This window comes from Pipistrellus kuhlii, unplaced genomic scaffold, assembly GCF_014108245.1.
Source record: "Pipistrellus kuhlii isolate mPipKuh1 unplaced genomic scaffold, mPipKuh1.p scaffold_m20_p_21, whole genome shotgun sequence".
Taxonomy (NCBI): Eukaryota; Metazoa; Chordata; class Mammalia; order Chiroptera; family Vespertilionidae; genus Pipistrellus; species Pipistrellus kuhlii.
This window is the reverse complement of record NW_023425520.1, coordinates 15,258,540-15,274,182: the sequence shown is the minus strand read 5'-3', so window position 1 is coordinate 15,274,182 and position 15,643 is coordinate 15,258,540. Positions and strand designations below refer to the sequence as shown.

Sequence of the window (15,643 nt, the reverse complement as noted above, 5' to 3'; positions counted from 1 at the left end):
GAACCAGGTGAGGAACGCACAGGACCGCTCTGTGTTGTTATAGTTATTATTTTAACAACAGAAACGGCGGCGGCCACTCTATTTCCTAAGAGGAGAACGCACACAAACTTCGAGCTTGGGAAAGGCCAGTCCTCAGCTCTGCCCATCCCTGTCCCGTGCCCGGGGGAGGGTGCCCCAGAGGAGAGTGCTCCCGCCCTGGGTGGGCGGCGACAGCGACGCCCCTCCTCCCGCCCGGAGAGCCAGTCAGATCCGAGCGCGCGGAGCCCTGCGCTCCGGAGTCCGGAGCCAGAGGAGCCGCACTTGGGAACCGTCGCCCGGTCCGTGCGCGCGTCTCGCCGGGCTGCCCCTCCGCCCCGGGCCGGGCCAGGCCATCCCGCAGGCACCGGGCCGGCCGGGCCATGCAGGCGCTCAACATCACCGCCGAGCGGCTGTCGCGGCTGCTGCGGGACCACAACCTGACCCGCCAGCAGTTCATCGCGCGCTACGGGCTGCGGCCGCTGGTGTGGGTGCCCGAGCTGCCTGCGCGCGCGCAGCTGGCCCTGGCGCTGTCTGGCGCGCTGCTGCTGGCGCTGGCGCTGCCCGGCAACGCTTTGGTGCTCTCCGTGGTGGCTCGCCGCAGGGCCATGCGCACCGTCACTAACATCTTCATCTGCTCCCTGGCGCTCAGCGACCTGCTCATCGCCCTCTTCTGCATCCCCGTCACCACGCTGCAGAACCTGTCCGACACCTGGCAGGGGGGTGAGTCCTCCGTCCTGACCCCTCACCCCCCCCCCCCCCCACACACACACAGTCTGCTCCCCTGACCTCCTGACCCTGCAGAGTCTGGCCTCAGAACCTCCTCCTCACCTGTGTTCAGTGCAGAAGTTTTGGGCCTCTATGACCTGTCCGAGCTTTTCTCTCCTTGCTGCCTAGAGACAGGGTCAGGGACCGGCTTGGGAAAGAGATCCCAGGCAGGGAGGTGGGTGCATCCCACTCTCCAGCCAGTTCAGCTTCTTTTGATAATTACCATTTTTAATTTTATTATTATTATTACTTTTTAATAAGTTTTTATTGTTCATATTATTACAAATGTTCCTCCCCCCCCCACCATTGCTCTCCTCCACCAGGTTCCCACCCCACCCTCTGCCCTTTCCCCACTCCCCATTGTCCTCATCCATAGGTGCATAGTTTATGTTCAGTCTCTTCCCACGCGCCCCCCCCCTCCCCTTTCCCCCAAGAATCCTCAGTTCACTCCCCTTCCATACCTCTGATTCTATTATATTCAACAGTTACTATTGTTCATCAGATTTTTTTTTTAATTTCCTTGGTTTTTAGATTCACTTGTTGATAGTTATGTATTTGTTGTTCATAATTTTTATCTTTGTTTACTTTCTCTTCTGAAAGAACCCCCTTCAGCAATTCATATAATTCTGGTTTGGCGGTGATGAACTCCTTTAGCTTTTTTTTTTTTTTATTAGTGAAGCTCTTTATCTGGCCTTTGATTCTGAGTGATAGCTTTGCTGGATAGATTATCTTTGGCTGTAGGTTCTTACTATTCATCACTTTGAATATTTCTTGCCATTCCCTTCTGGCCTGCATGGTTCCTGTTGAGAAGTCAGCTGACAATCGTATAGGTGCTCCTTTATAGGTAACTACCTTCTTTGCTCTTGCTTCTTTTAATATTCTCTCTTTGTCTTTTGCTCTTGGAATTTTAATGATGATGTGTCTTGGTGTGGTCCTCTTTGGATTCCTTTTGTTTGGAGTTCTGTGCGCTTCCTGGACTTGTAAGTCTAATTCTTTCACCAGGTGGGGGAAGTTTTCTGTCACTATTTCTTTCAGTATGTTTTTGATATCTTGCTCTCTCTCATCTTCTGGGACCCCCATAATTCTGATGTTGGTTTGCTTGAAGTTGTCCCAGAGGTTTCTTACATTATCTTCAATTTTCTGGATTCTCTTGCCTTCTAGCTTCTGTGGAGGAGTGTCTTCTGGCTCTTTATGTTCCAAATCTTTGACTTGATTCTTACAATCTTCCCTTCTGTTTTTAGGACTCTGTAAAATATTTTTTATTTCAGACAATGTATTCTTTATTTCTTGTTGATCCCTTATCATTTCTTGATGACTCCTTATTAATTCTAGTTGATCTCTTTTCATATCCTCATAGGTCTTATCCATCTTTTCTAGGAAATTCTTGAAAAACCTTATAACCGTAGATTTGAACTCTATATCCAGACGCTTTTTGTCCTCCATTTCTTTCGTTTGTGATCTATTTTGTTGTCGAATTTCGTAGTTACAGATGGGACGGGGTTACAGGGTGGAGCCTGCAGCTTTGGCTTCCGTCAGCCCCGCCCTATGCGGGTCCTTCAGTGCTCGCTGCCGGCGCCTCTGAGATAAAGGTGCCCTTGATTTTCGCCTGCTGCCAAACAGTCTATGCTCTCCCACAATGAGCCTGGTATTGGGGTTCAGTTCAGTTGGAAGTGGAGTTGGAGGTGGCGTTCACAGCAGTCTGGAGCCCCAGTCTCCTTCCCGTCAGGGCAATCCCGCGGCACAGCCGACTGTCCCTTCTCTGCTGCAGTGTGCACGCCTACCGGACCTCCTTTCGCCGCTCCCCGGGGTTCCGCCTTACAGCCCGGCTCCCTATGGCTGAGTCTGAGTCCCCGGGGTCTGGCCTAGAACTGGGGTTCAGAGCAGTCGGGGCCCAGCACATTCAGAGTTTTATCTCCTTTCCGCTAGGGAATGCCCGCCAGGCACTCCGCCTCCCCCTCCTCTCTGGCTCCATCCTCTCTGCGCACCGTGTCTCCGAACCTTGGGCTTTTCCAGCTCCTCCGCGCCTTCTTCTGGTTTTCTCCTTGCTTCTCGCTGTAGAATTTCCAGTCAGTCAACTTTCCTGTAGTTCTGGGTAATGTCCGTTTTATATTTTAGTTGTATTTTATTGAAATTGTTGTGTGCGGCTGCGGCTAGGTATTTACCTGGGCGCAGCCATCTTGGATCTTCGATAATTACCATTAAAAAAAAAATCCTATATAATAAAAACTGAATATGCTGAATGTCCCACCCTTCCACCATTGGACCAGTCGCTATGTCGTGCACTGACCACCAGGGGAGACGCTCTGACCCATAGATTAACTTGCTGCTGCTGGGGTCTGGACAATCAAGACTGAGGGAGATGGGCTGGGCACACCCTGGAGCCCTTCCACAGTCCCTCCCCAGCCCGTTGTGCACCGGCAGGGTCCCTCAGCTGGGCCAGTGCCCTCACACAATCCCAGACCCCTCTGGGGATGTGGGAGAGCTGGTTTTGGCCCGGCTTCACAGGCCAGGCTGAGGGACCCCACTTGTGCATGAATCTGTGCATCAGGCCTCTGCTTTTTAATAAAGGATAATTACCAAGGTTTTCCCCCCTTAATTTTTAATAAAAGGCAATTACCAAGGTTTCTTTTTTTCTAATTTTTAACAAACGATAACGTTTCAAATACTAAAAGCCCCAACATCCCCACCTCCCCAACCGTGGCTCTGTCCCCAAGGCGCCTGCGTGGCCTCCAGACAGTCACCTGCAGCCCAAGCACACACGTGTAATTAAGCCTTCACAAAACTGACATAACACATGTGCAGAAAAGGGTGCATTGGGCCATCATTTATTCAGGGTTATCGGGCCCGGGGGGAGGAACACAGACCCTCTGCTCTCCTGAGGAGAGACAGTTCCTCCCCCTCCTTTGTGGGGAGTGGGAACGGCGGGACTCTGGGGTCCCTGAGTCCCAGGCAGTGTGTGGAGGTTGGGAAAGTAGACACTGCACTTCCAGAACAATCCAGTCCTTCCAGAGACAGCTAGGGAGTGTGTCCTTGTCACTCACAAGCACCCTCAGGCACCTGGGTGTGCCTGGGTGGGTGTACGCAGATCCTCAACCCACAGTCCTCGCAAAGCGGTGAAGACAGGGCGGGGGAGGGGAGGAGAGGGAGTGAGACTGTGAGAGAAGCTGGCCTTATGCCCTCAGGCCCTACCAGGTCCAGCCCCTTGCTAACTCCTTTCAGTCTCCTGCAGGGTGTCCCTCCAAATGGGACCTCACCAATTTGAGGTCTATCGTCTCTCTCCTTGGCATTGCTTCCCCCACACTCATTCCAGTCTCATCTATGATGTAAACATTTCCCCACACGTGCACAGCATCCCGTCCAGAGCTGTGCCTGGGGGTGGAATCCGTGCCAGGAGCGGACATGGGCTCATAAGTCAGACTTCCTCAGGCACGCGGTGGAATCACGCGGTGGAACGAGTACTTACAGGTGCCCAGTGCAACCACCTCCGTAAAGTTTGTGTGGAATCTTTTAATCATCTTACATAATTTGTTATTCTTAGAACTGAAAGATGAAACAGAAGGGGCCGGAGACCGGGAGGCCAGGACACAGGTTTTATTGAAGAGAAGAGTACCACTGCCGGCTGCTTCCAGAGAGAGAGAGAGAGAGAGCAGAAGAGAGTGAGGCTGGGGTTTATGTCCTTTTTAAGGGGAGGATAAGGGACGGGGCTTAGGGCACTCAGCACATACTGATTGATTGTTTCATGTAAGGCCTATGATTAGGGACCTAGGGACTTAGGAATCAGGGGCTTAGGGTATTGGGCAGGTGCTGATGGGTGGTCCAGTGCTCAGGAATGTCTGGCTGTAGGTGGGGTTTACGTCCCTCCATCACCTGGAGGAAGGGAGGACCTGAAAAGAACTAGGCTCAGGTGCTTTGGTGTCTCCATTTGTGAGGACAGACTTAGGAAACAGAGCATTGCTGGGAGATGTAGCTCCATGTTTAAAGGGCGGCATTGCTGAGCAAAGTGGACCTTCTCCTGAGGATGGAGAGACTGGTTCCTCCTGTGGCTCTGAGCCGTGCTGTTCTCCACGTCTGGACCTCGGTGTCTCGGTGAAACGCGAGGGATTCTGGGCGCTGGTAGCAGGATGAGGCAAAGCTTGGAGGCAGAGCTCGGAGCTGAGCCCAGGGAGGGCGATGCCAGGACCAAGCACCTGCCTCTTCCCACCTGAGGCCTCTGGTGGGCCCTGCACGGGCTTCTCTCAAACCTCCTGCTTCTTCACTTCCCAAGTCACGGAGGCATTTCCTTCAGCTTCTAGATGCTGCAGAGGGGTCATAGGCTGCTTACTCACTTTACAGAGTTAGTGTGAGGGTGCCGGGTGCCGGTAAAAGTGCTTTGAAAAACACTGCCCATTGCATGAAGGTGTAAAGCAGTAATTCTATTAGGGAGTGTTTGGTTGGAGGTGGCCTGTGCTTTTGTCTGGGGCCAGATTTGTAGAATAAATATATATTTTTTATCTTTAATATTTTATTTATTTATTTATTTATTTATTTATTTTACAGAGAGGAAGGGAGAAGGATAGGGAGCTAGAAACATCGATGGGAGAGAATCACTGATCAGCTGTCTCCTGCATACCCCCCGCTGGGGATGTGCCTGCAACCAAAGTACATGCCCTTGACTGGAATCGAACCCAAGACCCTTCAGTCTGCAGGCCGACGCTCTATCCACTGAGCCAAACTGGTTAGGTCTAGAATATTCTTATAACCTGAGTAAGCCACACAGAGATGCACACTCAGGGAGAGGAGTTTCCGGGGAGAGTGAGCTGAGGGCATGGCGTTTGACTGGGCGGGTTGGGATACTATGACAGAACTCCGGGGTCAGGTAACAAGACAAAGGCCGAGAGAATGAAGTCCAAGAGTTGAAGATGAGCTCGGCAGTTATTTATTTTTTGTGTGAAGCTCCTGAGGCTCGCCTTTCTGGCAAAGCATCCATTTATTTGGAAATGAAAAGAGTTCACCGGTGCCGCTGTGGGCCTCCGAGAACAGGAAATAACGGGAAATGAGCAGAACTAGGCTGGGGCAGAGGAGGTGCTGGCCGAGGTTGGGGGCAGGAGGGCCTCTCGCCTTTCCAGAGGAAGGAGGAGGGAGTGTGTTCTAGAACAAGGGAAGTTTGAAGGAGAGAAGGCAAAGCACTCCAAGAGCAGTGTGGAAGGAAGGCTTTCAAGAAAATCGCTGAGATGTGGGCCTGCGGCAGTGCCGTGGGGGCACATTGGAAAGTATATAATCCTCATTCACTGTGACTTCCCCTCCAATGCTCAGGGGAGGCGGGGCTTCAGCACAGTGGCCACCAGGCTGTGACAGCAGAGGAAGGAAGACCCGATGCCCTGTCTTCCCCCCTCCCCCGGCCCCCCTGCAGGATCTCTGCTGGGGAGGGCATAGATGGTGGTGGTGGTGGGGGGGGGGAGGAAGGGGTTTGCCCAGTATTGTCAGATCTCCTTTTATTGCTGTTACCAATTTATTATTACAGATTTTGATGATGCTGGTGTTTACTTCATATTTGAAAAGTAAAATGCACTTGGGAGAAGGAGACTTTTTCTGTGGGTTTGACCCCAAATAATTCACAGACATCCGGGTGGGACTAGTCCGCAAAGCCTCTCCAGACGCCCTGACCACGGCGGGTGAGGTAACCCACTGGTGTTTGTGGCACTCACTCCCTGGCTGGGGACCAACACTGCCTCTGGGCACAGCCACGTTTTGACAAGATCCCAGGTGAGGCCCTAGGCTCTCAGGCCTGGCAGCACGGAGATGCTCCCGGAAGCCCATGGCATTGGTCTCTGAGCCCCAGGTGGGGGCTCCGTTGGCTGGAGCATCACCCGGTACACCAAAAGGTCACAGAGTCAATTTCGTCAGGGCACATACCGAGGTTTCGGGTTTGATTCCTGGTCAAGGTGCATATGGGAGGCAGCCAGCTGACGTTTCTCACTTTCTCCCCCCTCCCACTCTCTTTCTCCACCTCCCCCTCCTTCTCCCTTCCTCTGTCTCCAAAATCAATAAAAACATATCCTCTGAGGATTAAAAAAAAAAAAGCCCATGTGGCTGCAGGCCAGTCGCTGGCCCAGACTCGGTCCTCCTGAGCCAGGAGCCGGCTCGCCCTGAGCCTGCCCATGCCTCTCTGCCAAGGTCCTCACTCAAAGCCCTCGTGCTGCTGCTGCAGGTCACGGCGGAGATCTCCACGTGGGAATCCACGGCCACGAGTGGGGCCTTTAAAACAACCCCCCACGGTTGGTGTCCAGCACATCACCGAGCAGACATAGCCTTCTCTGAGGGAGACAAGGGGATCCAAAACAGCTGGTGTTTTACTGAGTGACACTCACCAGAAGGTGACCCAGGGATGCTCAGCTCTCAGCCGGCCCAGCATGAGGCAAGCTTTCCGCCAGTCCCCTATGCACCTGCCTTAGCATCCCACCATCAGCCACATCCCAGCATCCAGCCACGTCCCAGCCACCAGCCACGTCAGCCATAGCCATGTCCCAGCCACCAGCCATGTCCCAGCCACCAGCCATGTCCCAGCACCAGCCATGTCCCACTTACCAGCCATGTCCTGACACCAGCCACGTCAGCACAGTCACGTCCCAGCCACCAGCCATGTCCCAGCATCAACAACACCCCGGTATCAGCCACGTCCCAGCCACCAGCCACGTCCCAGCATTAGCCACGTCTCAGCCACCAGCCATGTCCCAGCATCAACAACACCCCGGCATCAGCCACATCCCAGCCACCAGCCATGTCCCAGCATCAGCCACTTCTCAGCATCAGCCACGTCCCAGCCACCAGCCACATCCAGCACCAGCCACGTCCCCAGCCACGTCCCAGCCACCAGCCACATCCAGCACCAGCCACGTCCTAGTTACCAGCCACGTCCTGGCACCAGCTACGTCCTGGCACCAGCCATGTCAGCCACAGTCAAGTCCCAGCCATCAGCCATGTCCCAGCATCAGCCACGTCCCAGCACAGCCACCAGCCACATCCCGGCATCAGCCACTTCCCAGCCACCAGCCATGTCCCAACACAGCCACGTCCCAGCACAGCCATATCCCAGCCAGCAGCCACGGCTCAGCACCAGCACATCCCAGCCACCAGCCATGTCTCAGCCATCAGCCATGTTGCAGCACCAGCCACGCACGTCCCAGCCACCAGCCATGTCCCAGCCACCAGCCGCCACTCTCACCCCACAAAAACTCCCAACAAGATCGAGCAGGCGTGGGGGCTCCTTCCCCCAGAAGAGTCAGTGGGCTTGCTTGTGACTTTGCTGTTACCTCTGATGTGAGAATGGGTTGTGTCGCCGTAGCGATGAGGAGCGGGCCCTGGAAGTTCTGGCTCCCATCTGCTCGCTCCCCCATGTGGTCAGGCTCCAGCACGGACTTGCCGTGGGCCCGCGGCCATGGCATTTACTGTGGGACCCACAGCCGGTCCCCCTCGTGTTGTCCGACTCCCTCTCCTTTTAGCCGTTTGGTCACAATATCCAAAACTCTTCCAAAGTCACGACTGCACCTGCTTTTCTTCCCAGGTGATTAAGAAAACCATGTTCTGTCTCACCCAGTGTATTCAGTGGCATTTTCCGTAAATGCAGACACGTGCTCTCTTCTGGAGGAGTCCACAAATGCCCTGTCCTTCTCGCCTCGTTCCCCTTGTCCCTGTCCCTGATGGCCTGCTGGGCAGGCTCTCTCTGTCCTCTGGTCTCTTTTCTTCCTTGTTTATTGCTGCACAGACGCCGTCCTGGGGACTCGCGATTCTGAAATCAGTGTCCAGTCATCATCTAAGCCACAGCGCTCCCCTGATGTGAATCAGACACTTACACGCGGGTCTTACCAGCATCCCGCCTCCCCTCCCCTCTGCCCAGGGCTGCACCGATGAATAGTCCTGGGAGACACCTATTCAGCATTTCCTGGCTCTGCTGTGTGGGGTGTGGGTGCTGAGGAGGGTGACCTGTGGGTGTGGGTGCTGAGGAGGGTGACCTGTGGGTGTGGGTACTGAGGAGGGTGACCTGTGGGTGTGGGTGAGGAGGAGGGTGACCTGTGGGTGTGAGTGAGGAGGAGGGTGACTTGTGGGTGTGGATGAGGAGGAGGGTGACCTGTGGGTGTGGGTGATGAAGAGGGTGACCTGTGGGTGTGGGTGAGGAGGAGGGTGACCTGTGGGTGTGGGTGAGGAGGAGGGTGATTTGTGGGTGTGGGTGAGGAGGGTGACCTGTGGGTGTGGGTGCTGAGGAGGGTGACCTGTGGGTGTGGGTGAGGAGGAGGGTGATCTGTGGGGTGTGGGTGCTGAGGAGGGTGACCTGTGAAGTGTGGATGAGGAGGAGGGTAACCTGTGGGTGTGGGTGAAGAGGAGGGTGACCTGTGGGTATGGGTGAGGAGGAGGGTGACCTGTGGGTGTGGGTGAGGAGGGTGACCTGTGGGTGTGGGTGAGGAGGGTGACCTGTGGGTGTGGGTGCTGAGGAGGGTGACCTGTGGGTGTGGGTGAGGAGGAGGGTGACCTGTGGGTGTGGGTGAGGAGGGTGACCTGTGGGTGTGGGTGCTGAGGAGGGTGACCTGTGGGGTGTGGGTGAGGAGGGTGACCTGTGAGGTGTGGGTGCTGAGGAGGGTGACCTGTGGGGTGTGGGTGAGGAGGAGGGTGACCTGTGGGTGTGGGTGAGGAGGAGGGTGATCTGTGGGGTGTGGGTGCTGAGGAGGGTGACCTGTGAAGTGTGGATGAGGAGGAGGGTGACCTGTGGGTGTGGGTGAAGAGGAGGGTGACCTGTGGGTGTGGATGAAGAGGAGGGTGACCTGTGGGTGTGGGTGCTGAAGAGGGTGACCTGTGGGTGTGGGTGAGGAGGAGGGTGACCTGTGGGTGTGGGTGAGGAGGGTGACCTGTGAAGTATGGGTGCTGAGGAGGGTGACCTGTGAAGTATGGGTGAGGAGGAGGGTGACCTGTGGGTGTGGGTGAGGAGGGTGACCTGTGGGGTGTGGGTGAGGAGGGTGACCTGTGAGGTGTGGGTGCTGAGGAGGGTGACCTGGGGGGTGTGGGTGAGGAGGAGGGTGACCTGTGGGTGTGGGTGAGGAGGAGGGTGATCTGTGGGGTGTGGGTGCTGAGGAGGGTGACCTGTGAAGTGTGGATGAGGAGTAGGGTGACCTGTGGGTGTGGGTGAAGAGGAGGGTGACCTGTGGGTATGGGTGAGGAGGAGGGTGACCTGTGGGTGTGGGTGAGGAGGGTGACCTGTGGGTGTGCGTGAGGAGGGTGACCTGTGGGTGTGGGTGCTGAGGAGGGTGACCTGTGGGTGTGGGTGCTGAGGAGGGTGACCTGTGGGTGTGGGTGCTGAGGAGGGTGACCTGTGAGGTGTGGGTGCTGAGGAGGGTGACCTGTGAAGTATGGGTGGGGAGGAGGGTGACCTGTGGGTGTGGGTGCTGAGGAGGGTGACCTGTGGGTGTGGGTGCTGAGGAGGGTGACCTGTGGGGTGTGGGTGCTGAGGAGGGTGACCTGTGGGGGTGGGTGAGGAGGAGGGAGACCTGTGAAGTGTGGATGAGGAGGAGGGTGACCTGTGGGTGTGGGTGAAGAGGAGGGTGACCTGTGGGTATGGGTGAGGAGGAGGGTGACCTGTGGGTGTGGGTGAGGAGGGTGACCTGTGGGTGTGGGTGAGGAGGGTGACCTGTGGGTGTGGGTGCTGAGGAGGGTGACCTGTGGGTGTGGGTGCTGAGGAGGGTGACCTGTGGGTGTGGGTGTTGAGGAGGGTGACCTGTGAGGTGTGGGTGCTGAGGAGGGTGACCTGTGAAGTATGGGTGGGAGGAGGGTGACCTGTGGGTGCTGAGGAGGGTGACCTGTGGGTGTGGGTGCTGAGGAGGGTGACCTGTGGGTGTGGGTGAGGAGGAGGGTGACCTGTGGGTGTGGGTGAGGAGGGTGACCTGTGGGTGTGGGTGCTGAGGAGGGTGACCTGTGGGTGTGGGTGCTGAGGAGGGTGACCTGTGAGGTGTGGGTGCTGAGGAGAGTGACCTGTGAAGTATGGGTGGGGAGGAGGGTGACCTGTGGGTGTGGGTGCTGAGGAGGGTGACCTGTGGGTGTGGGTGCTGAGGAGGGTGACCTGTGGGTGTGGGTGCTGAGGAGGGTGACCTGTGGGTGTGGGTGTTGAGGAGGGTGACCTGTGAGGTGTGGGTGCTGAGGAGGGTGACCTGTGAAGTATGGGTGGGGAGGAGGGTGACCTGTGGGTGCTGAGGAGGGTGACCTGTGGGTGTGGGTGCTGAGGAGGGTGACCTGTGGGTGTGGGTGAGGAGGAGGGTGACCTGTGGGTGTGGGTGAGGAGGGTGACCTGTGGGTGTGGGTGCTGAGGAGGGTGACCTGTGGGTGTGGGTGAGGAGAAGGGTGACTTGTGGGTGTGGGTGAGGAGAAGGGTGACCTGTGGGTATGGGTGAGGAGGAGGGTGACCTGTGGGGTGTGGGTGCTGGGGAGGGTGACCTGTGGATGAGCCAGGCCTCCCTCAAAGCAGGAGGGGAGAGGAGTTCTAAGAAAGGATGGAGGAAGCGTGAACATTTGCTGACATCAGGCCTCCGGATGAGCAGTGGGTAGTGTACAGTGGGGGTGTGCAGTGGGAGTGTGCAGTGCGGATGTGCAGTGGGAGTGTGCAGTGTGGATGTGCAGTGGGGAGAGCGCAGCGGGGAGAATGCAGTGAGGAGAGCACAGTGGGGAGTGTGCAGTGGGGAGCGCTCAGTGGGAGAGTGCAGTGGGAGTGTCGGGTCAGGTTGGGGGTGTTCAGGTTCTGGCTGTCCAGGGCTTAGGGAGGGGCTAGGAGAAGGGGGACATGTGGTGACTGAGGTCACGGGAGCCTGAGGTGTGGGAGCGTTTCTTTTGGAGACTCCCAGGAGGTGGGAAGTCAGCTCTCACCCAGTCTCCTCAGTGGGCTCAGCATCAGGAAGGTGAGGTGAGGCGTGCCTGGGGCCAGGGGGAGTGTCTGCCCAGCCTCCCCCCTGTGGGGTGCAGCCCCAGCAGGACGGGAGCCACCTCCCCCTGTGAGGGTGCAGCCCCAGGGGGACAGGAGTCACCTTTACCCTGGTGAAGTCTCCCACGTTTCATTCTTTTGCACATGGCTTTCCAATTTCCCCAACAAGATTTATTAAAGAGGCTTTCTTTTCTCCATTGTGTGTTTCTGGCTCCTTTGTTAAGAAAGATTTGGATACATGTGGTTTTATTTCTGAGCTCATTCTGCTCCATTGGTCTGTGTGTCTGTTTTTCTGCCAATACCATGCTGTTTCTATTATCATAGCTCTGTAGTATAATTTGAAGTCAGGTAGTGTGATACCTCTGGCTTAATTCTTTTTTCTCAGGATTGCTTAGGCTATTCAGGGCCTTTTGTAGTTCCATAAAAATCTGATTACTTTTTTTTATTATTTCAAAGAATGATGTTGGGATTTTGATGGGGATTGCATTAAATCTGTGTGTTGCTTTGGGCAATATGGTCCTTTTAACTTGTTGATTCTTCTGATCCATGAACATGGTATACCTTTCCATTTTGTTGTGTCTTTTTCAATCTCTTTTAATAATGCTTTGTAGTTTTCAGAATATAGGTCCTTCACCTCCTTTGTTAAGTTTATTCCTAAGTGTTTTATTATTTTTGTTGCTATTGCAAAAGGAATTTTTTCTCATTTATTTTTCTGAAACTTTATAGTTAGTATAAAGGAAGGCAGTAGATTTTTGTGCATTGATTTTATATCTTGCAACTTTACTGTATTTGTTTATTGTTTCTAATAGTTTTTTTGGTGGAGTCTTTAGGGTTTTCTAAATGCAGGATCATGCCATCTGCAGAGTGACACTTTTACCTCTTCATTCCTGATTTTGCTGCCTTTTATTTATTTCCCTTGCCTAATTGCTCTGGCTAACACTTCCAGAACATGTTGAATGAAAGTGATGAGAGTGGACATCCTTATTTTAATAATGATTTTAGGGGAAAAGCTCTCAGTTTTTCATCGTTGAGTGTGATACTGACTGAGGCGAGGGCTTGTCATATATGACCTTTATGACATTGAGGTACTTTCCTTCTATACACATTTTATTGAGTGTTGACTTCTAATTCATTTCTGATTTTGTTTATCTAAGTCTTTTTTCTTTTTTTCTTAGTGAGTCTAACCAGGGTTTGCCAATTTTATTAATCTTTTCAAAGAACCAGCTCTCTGTTATATTAATTTTTATATAGTCTTTTTGTTCTCTATTTCATTCAATTCTAACTTTTATTATTTCCTCAAATCCCAAGAACCTACCCTGAATCTTAAAGAACTGGAAAAGAAGAACAAAAGCAACCCATATTGTTTTCTTTCAGTCAACCTTGGAGCACATTCTTCAGAGCGGATCTCATCATTAGATGCTTTCCCACACTTATAACTCCTTACACCATTTTCTAAATTAATCTAAGGATGATTTTCATCTTTCCTACATGAGTACTCTGTTCTTTTATTTCTGACCTTTTTACTTGGATCCTTTTGAGAGTCACTGTTGCACTGGGGTGAAAACAAATACCGGCCCTACTGTTTTCTACAATATTTCCCAGCCCCGTTTTTAGAAATAACGAGGTCTTATTCCTATGTGAATTATGGAGGCCTGCATTGTGTGTGAAGGTGGGAGTGGGTATAGGTCAGTGGACACCATTCATGCCCCAAAATGAGTTTATCTTCTGGAACTAAAATTGCATAAGCATGTGAAGGCAGGAAAGCAATAAATATTAGACCAAAGCATTTGCTTCCAATCCAGTAGGCAAAGGAGAACTATTGCAGTTTTCAAGTAGGAATGGCAGCTACAGTGGAGGCAAACTGAAACAGTCAGATTTGGACTGAGCTGTCTTGGCGTTGACAACGCACACAGAAGGAGCATTGACCAGCATAGTCTGCATTGTAGGCAACATACCTTCCAGAGAAAATGGAACCAGAAAAAAGGATGTCAAGTAAGTTTCCTTCGTTCTGAGAACAGCTGAGAAGGGAATGCACTAGAAGCATGTTGAAGGTACACAGGATCAGTGTGAAGCCGGAGGGACAAGCAGGGGCCAGGGGTGCTCAGAGGTCGCAGCAGTCTCTCAGCTGTGGTCTATTGTCGCTCATGACCTGGTGGGCACTGGACTGCACACCTCCAACCCTCTTCTTCTTCCCTGGCTCTTTCAGTACAGGAGGATCTATCTCCCCAGCAGGGGCTCCTGCCTCACCTGTCCACAGGGAGCAGAGTTCATGCATTGAGATTAAGAAATTCAGGAAACAGAAACGGTTTTGCTCAGTGGATAGAGCATCGGCCTGCGGACTGAAAGGTCCTGGGTTCGATTCCGGTCAAGGGCATGTACCTTGGTTGCAGACACATCCCCAGTTGGGGGTGTGCAAGAGGCAGCTGATCGATGATTCTCTTTCATCGATGTTTCTAACTCTCTATCCCTCTCTCTTCCTCTCTGTAAAAAAAATCAATAAAATATATTAAAAACAAAAAACAAACAAACAAAAAAAGAAATGCAAGTAGATGGACAATGAAAGTATAAGAAATAACCATTCTGGGCAAGTTCTGAGAAACACTCTGATTTTAAAGACTGATGGTCCCAGATGGAAAAAAGGGAAGAACATCCCGAGAAAACACTGCCTTACACCAGGAATTCTAGGATTATCCCAGTTTATTATTATTGTTATTATTTAATCCTCACCTGAGCATATGTTCTTATTGATTTTTAGAGAGAGAAAGGAGAAGGGAGGGAGAGAAGGAGAGGGGGAGCGGGAGACAGAGATATTGATTTGGGTTGCCTCCCATGACCCCTGACCCCTCACCTGGGATTGAACCCAAAACACAGACAGGTTTCCTGACCAGTAACTGAACCCACAACCTATTGGTGTTCAGGACTGCACTCAACCAATTGAGCCACTTGGTCAGGGCTTCTCATAAGTTGCCATTTATGTGAAGAAATGTCACAAAGGACACATTCTTGCAAAAACAGCTTAGACCCGTGTGAGTCACACTGGGAGTCACACTGAAGAGCCACCAGAGACAGGAGCTAACGGTGGAGGGAGGGTCGGTGGTTGACATTCGTAAAGGGCAGAGACAAAACCCGAGTCCTCAGTGTCACCCTCTCTCCGAGCCGCCAGACCTTGAAAAATGATCTCCGAATTCAAAAGGGCAAAGCAGAGCTGATGGCACTCGGAAATGTGATCAAGGAAGCAGTGTTGGCGACTGCTTAGCAAGCTGCTTGGAGAAAGGTCCGAAGCAGCATGTTGGGCCGAAATCGGTTTGGCTCAGTGGATAGAGCGTTGGCCTGCAAACTGAAAGGTCCTAGGTTTGATTCTGGTCAAGGGCATGTACATGGGTTGCAGGCACATCCCCAGTGGGTGTGCATGAGGCAGCTGGTCAATGTTTCTCTCTCATTGATGTTTCTATCTGTCCCTCTCTCTTTCTCTCTGTGAAAAATCAATAAAATATATTAAAACACACACACAAAAAACAGAAGTAGGATGTTGGGCAAATGCTTCTGGATTCATAAAAAGGATGAGATGACAGATGGTAGAACCAGGGCGTGGTGCAGACCTGTCCCGCGGACTATTGAGCAGGTGACTCATGAGCACGTGGGCTAGAGCTGCCACAGAGTGGGGGGCACTGAGACGGGGGCGCCGTGACCGGGGCCAGCTCCGTGCTGTCACTGCGGCCCTAAGCAGACACTTCTGCGCGCTGCGGCGTCTTCCCTGGGGAATAAGGATGCGGAACAAGATGCCCGTCTTGGGCAGGTGAGCCACAAACAACCTGCCAACTCCCCCGGACAGCACTGACCCCTGACACTGACCCCATTGGCTGCCTGATGATGGCAAAAAGCTGCCATTTGTGAAAACACATCCGGCACCGGGTGCTTATCTCATTG

The 15,643-nt window shown here is 53.1% G+C and overlaps 1 protein-coding gene across 1 annotated transcript in view; it reads left to right on the top strand.

The window, feature by feature from the left end:
• The first annotated feature begins 384 nt into the window (after positions 1 to 384).
• Positions 385 to 15,643, top strand: part of QRFPR (pyroglutamylated RFamide peptide receptor) — a 29,637-nt gene continuing 14,378 nt past the window's right edge. The window contains exon 1 of the mRNA XM_036450246.2: positions 385 to 738. Coding sequence (XP_036306139.1) covers positions 399 to 738 — 340 coding nt within the window. The 5' untranslated portion in view covers positions 385 to 398. The remainder of the gene's footprint in view (positions 739 to 15,643) is intronic.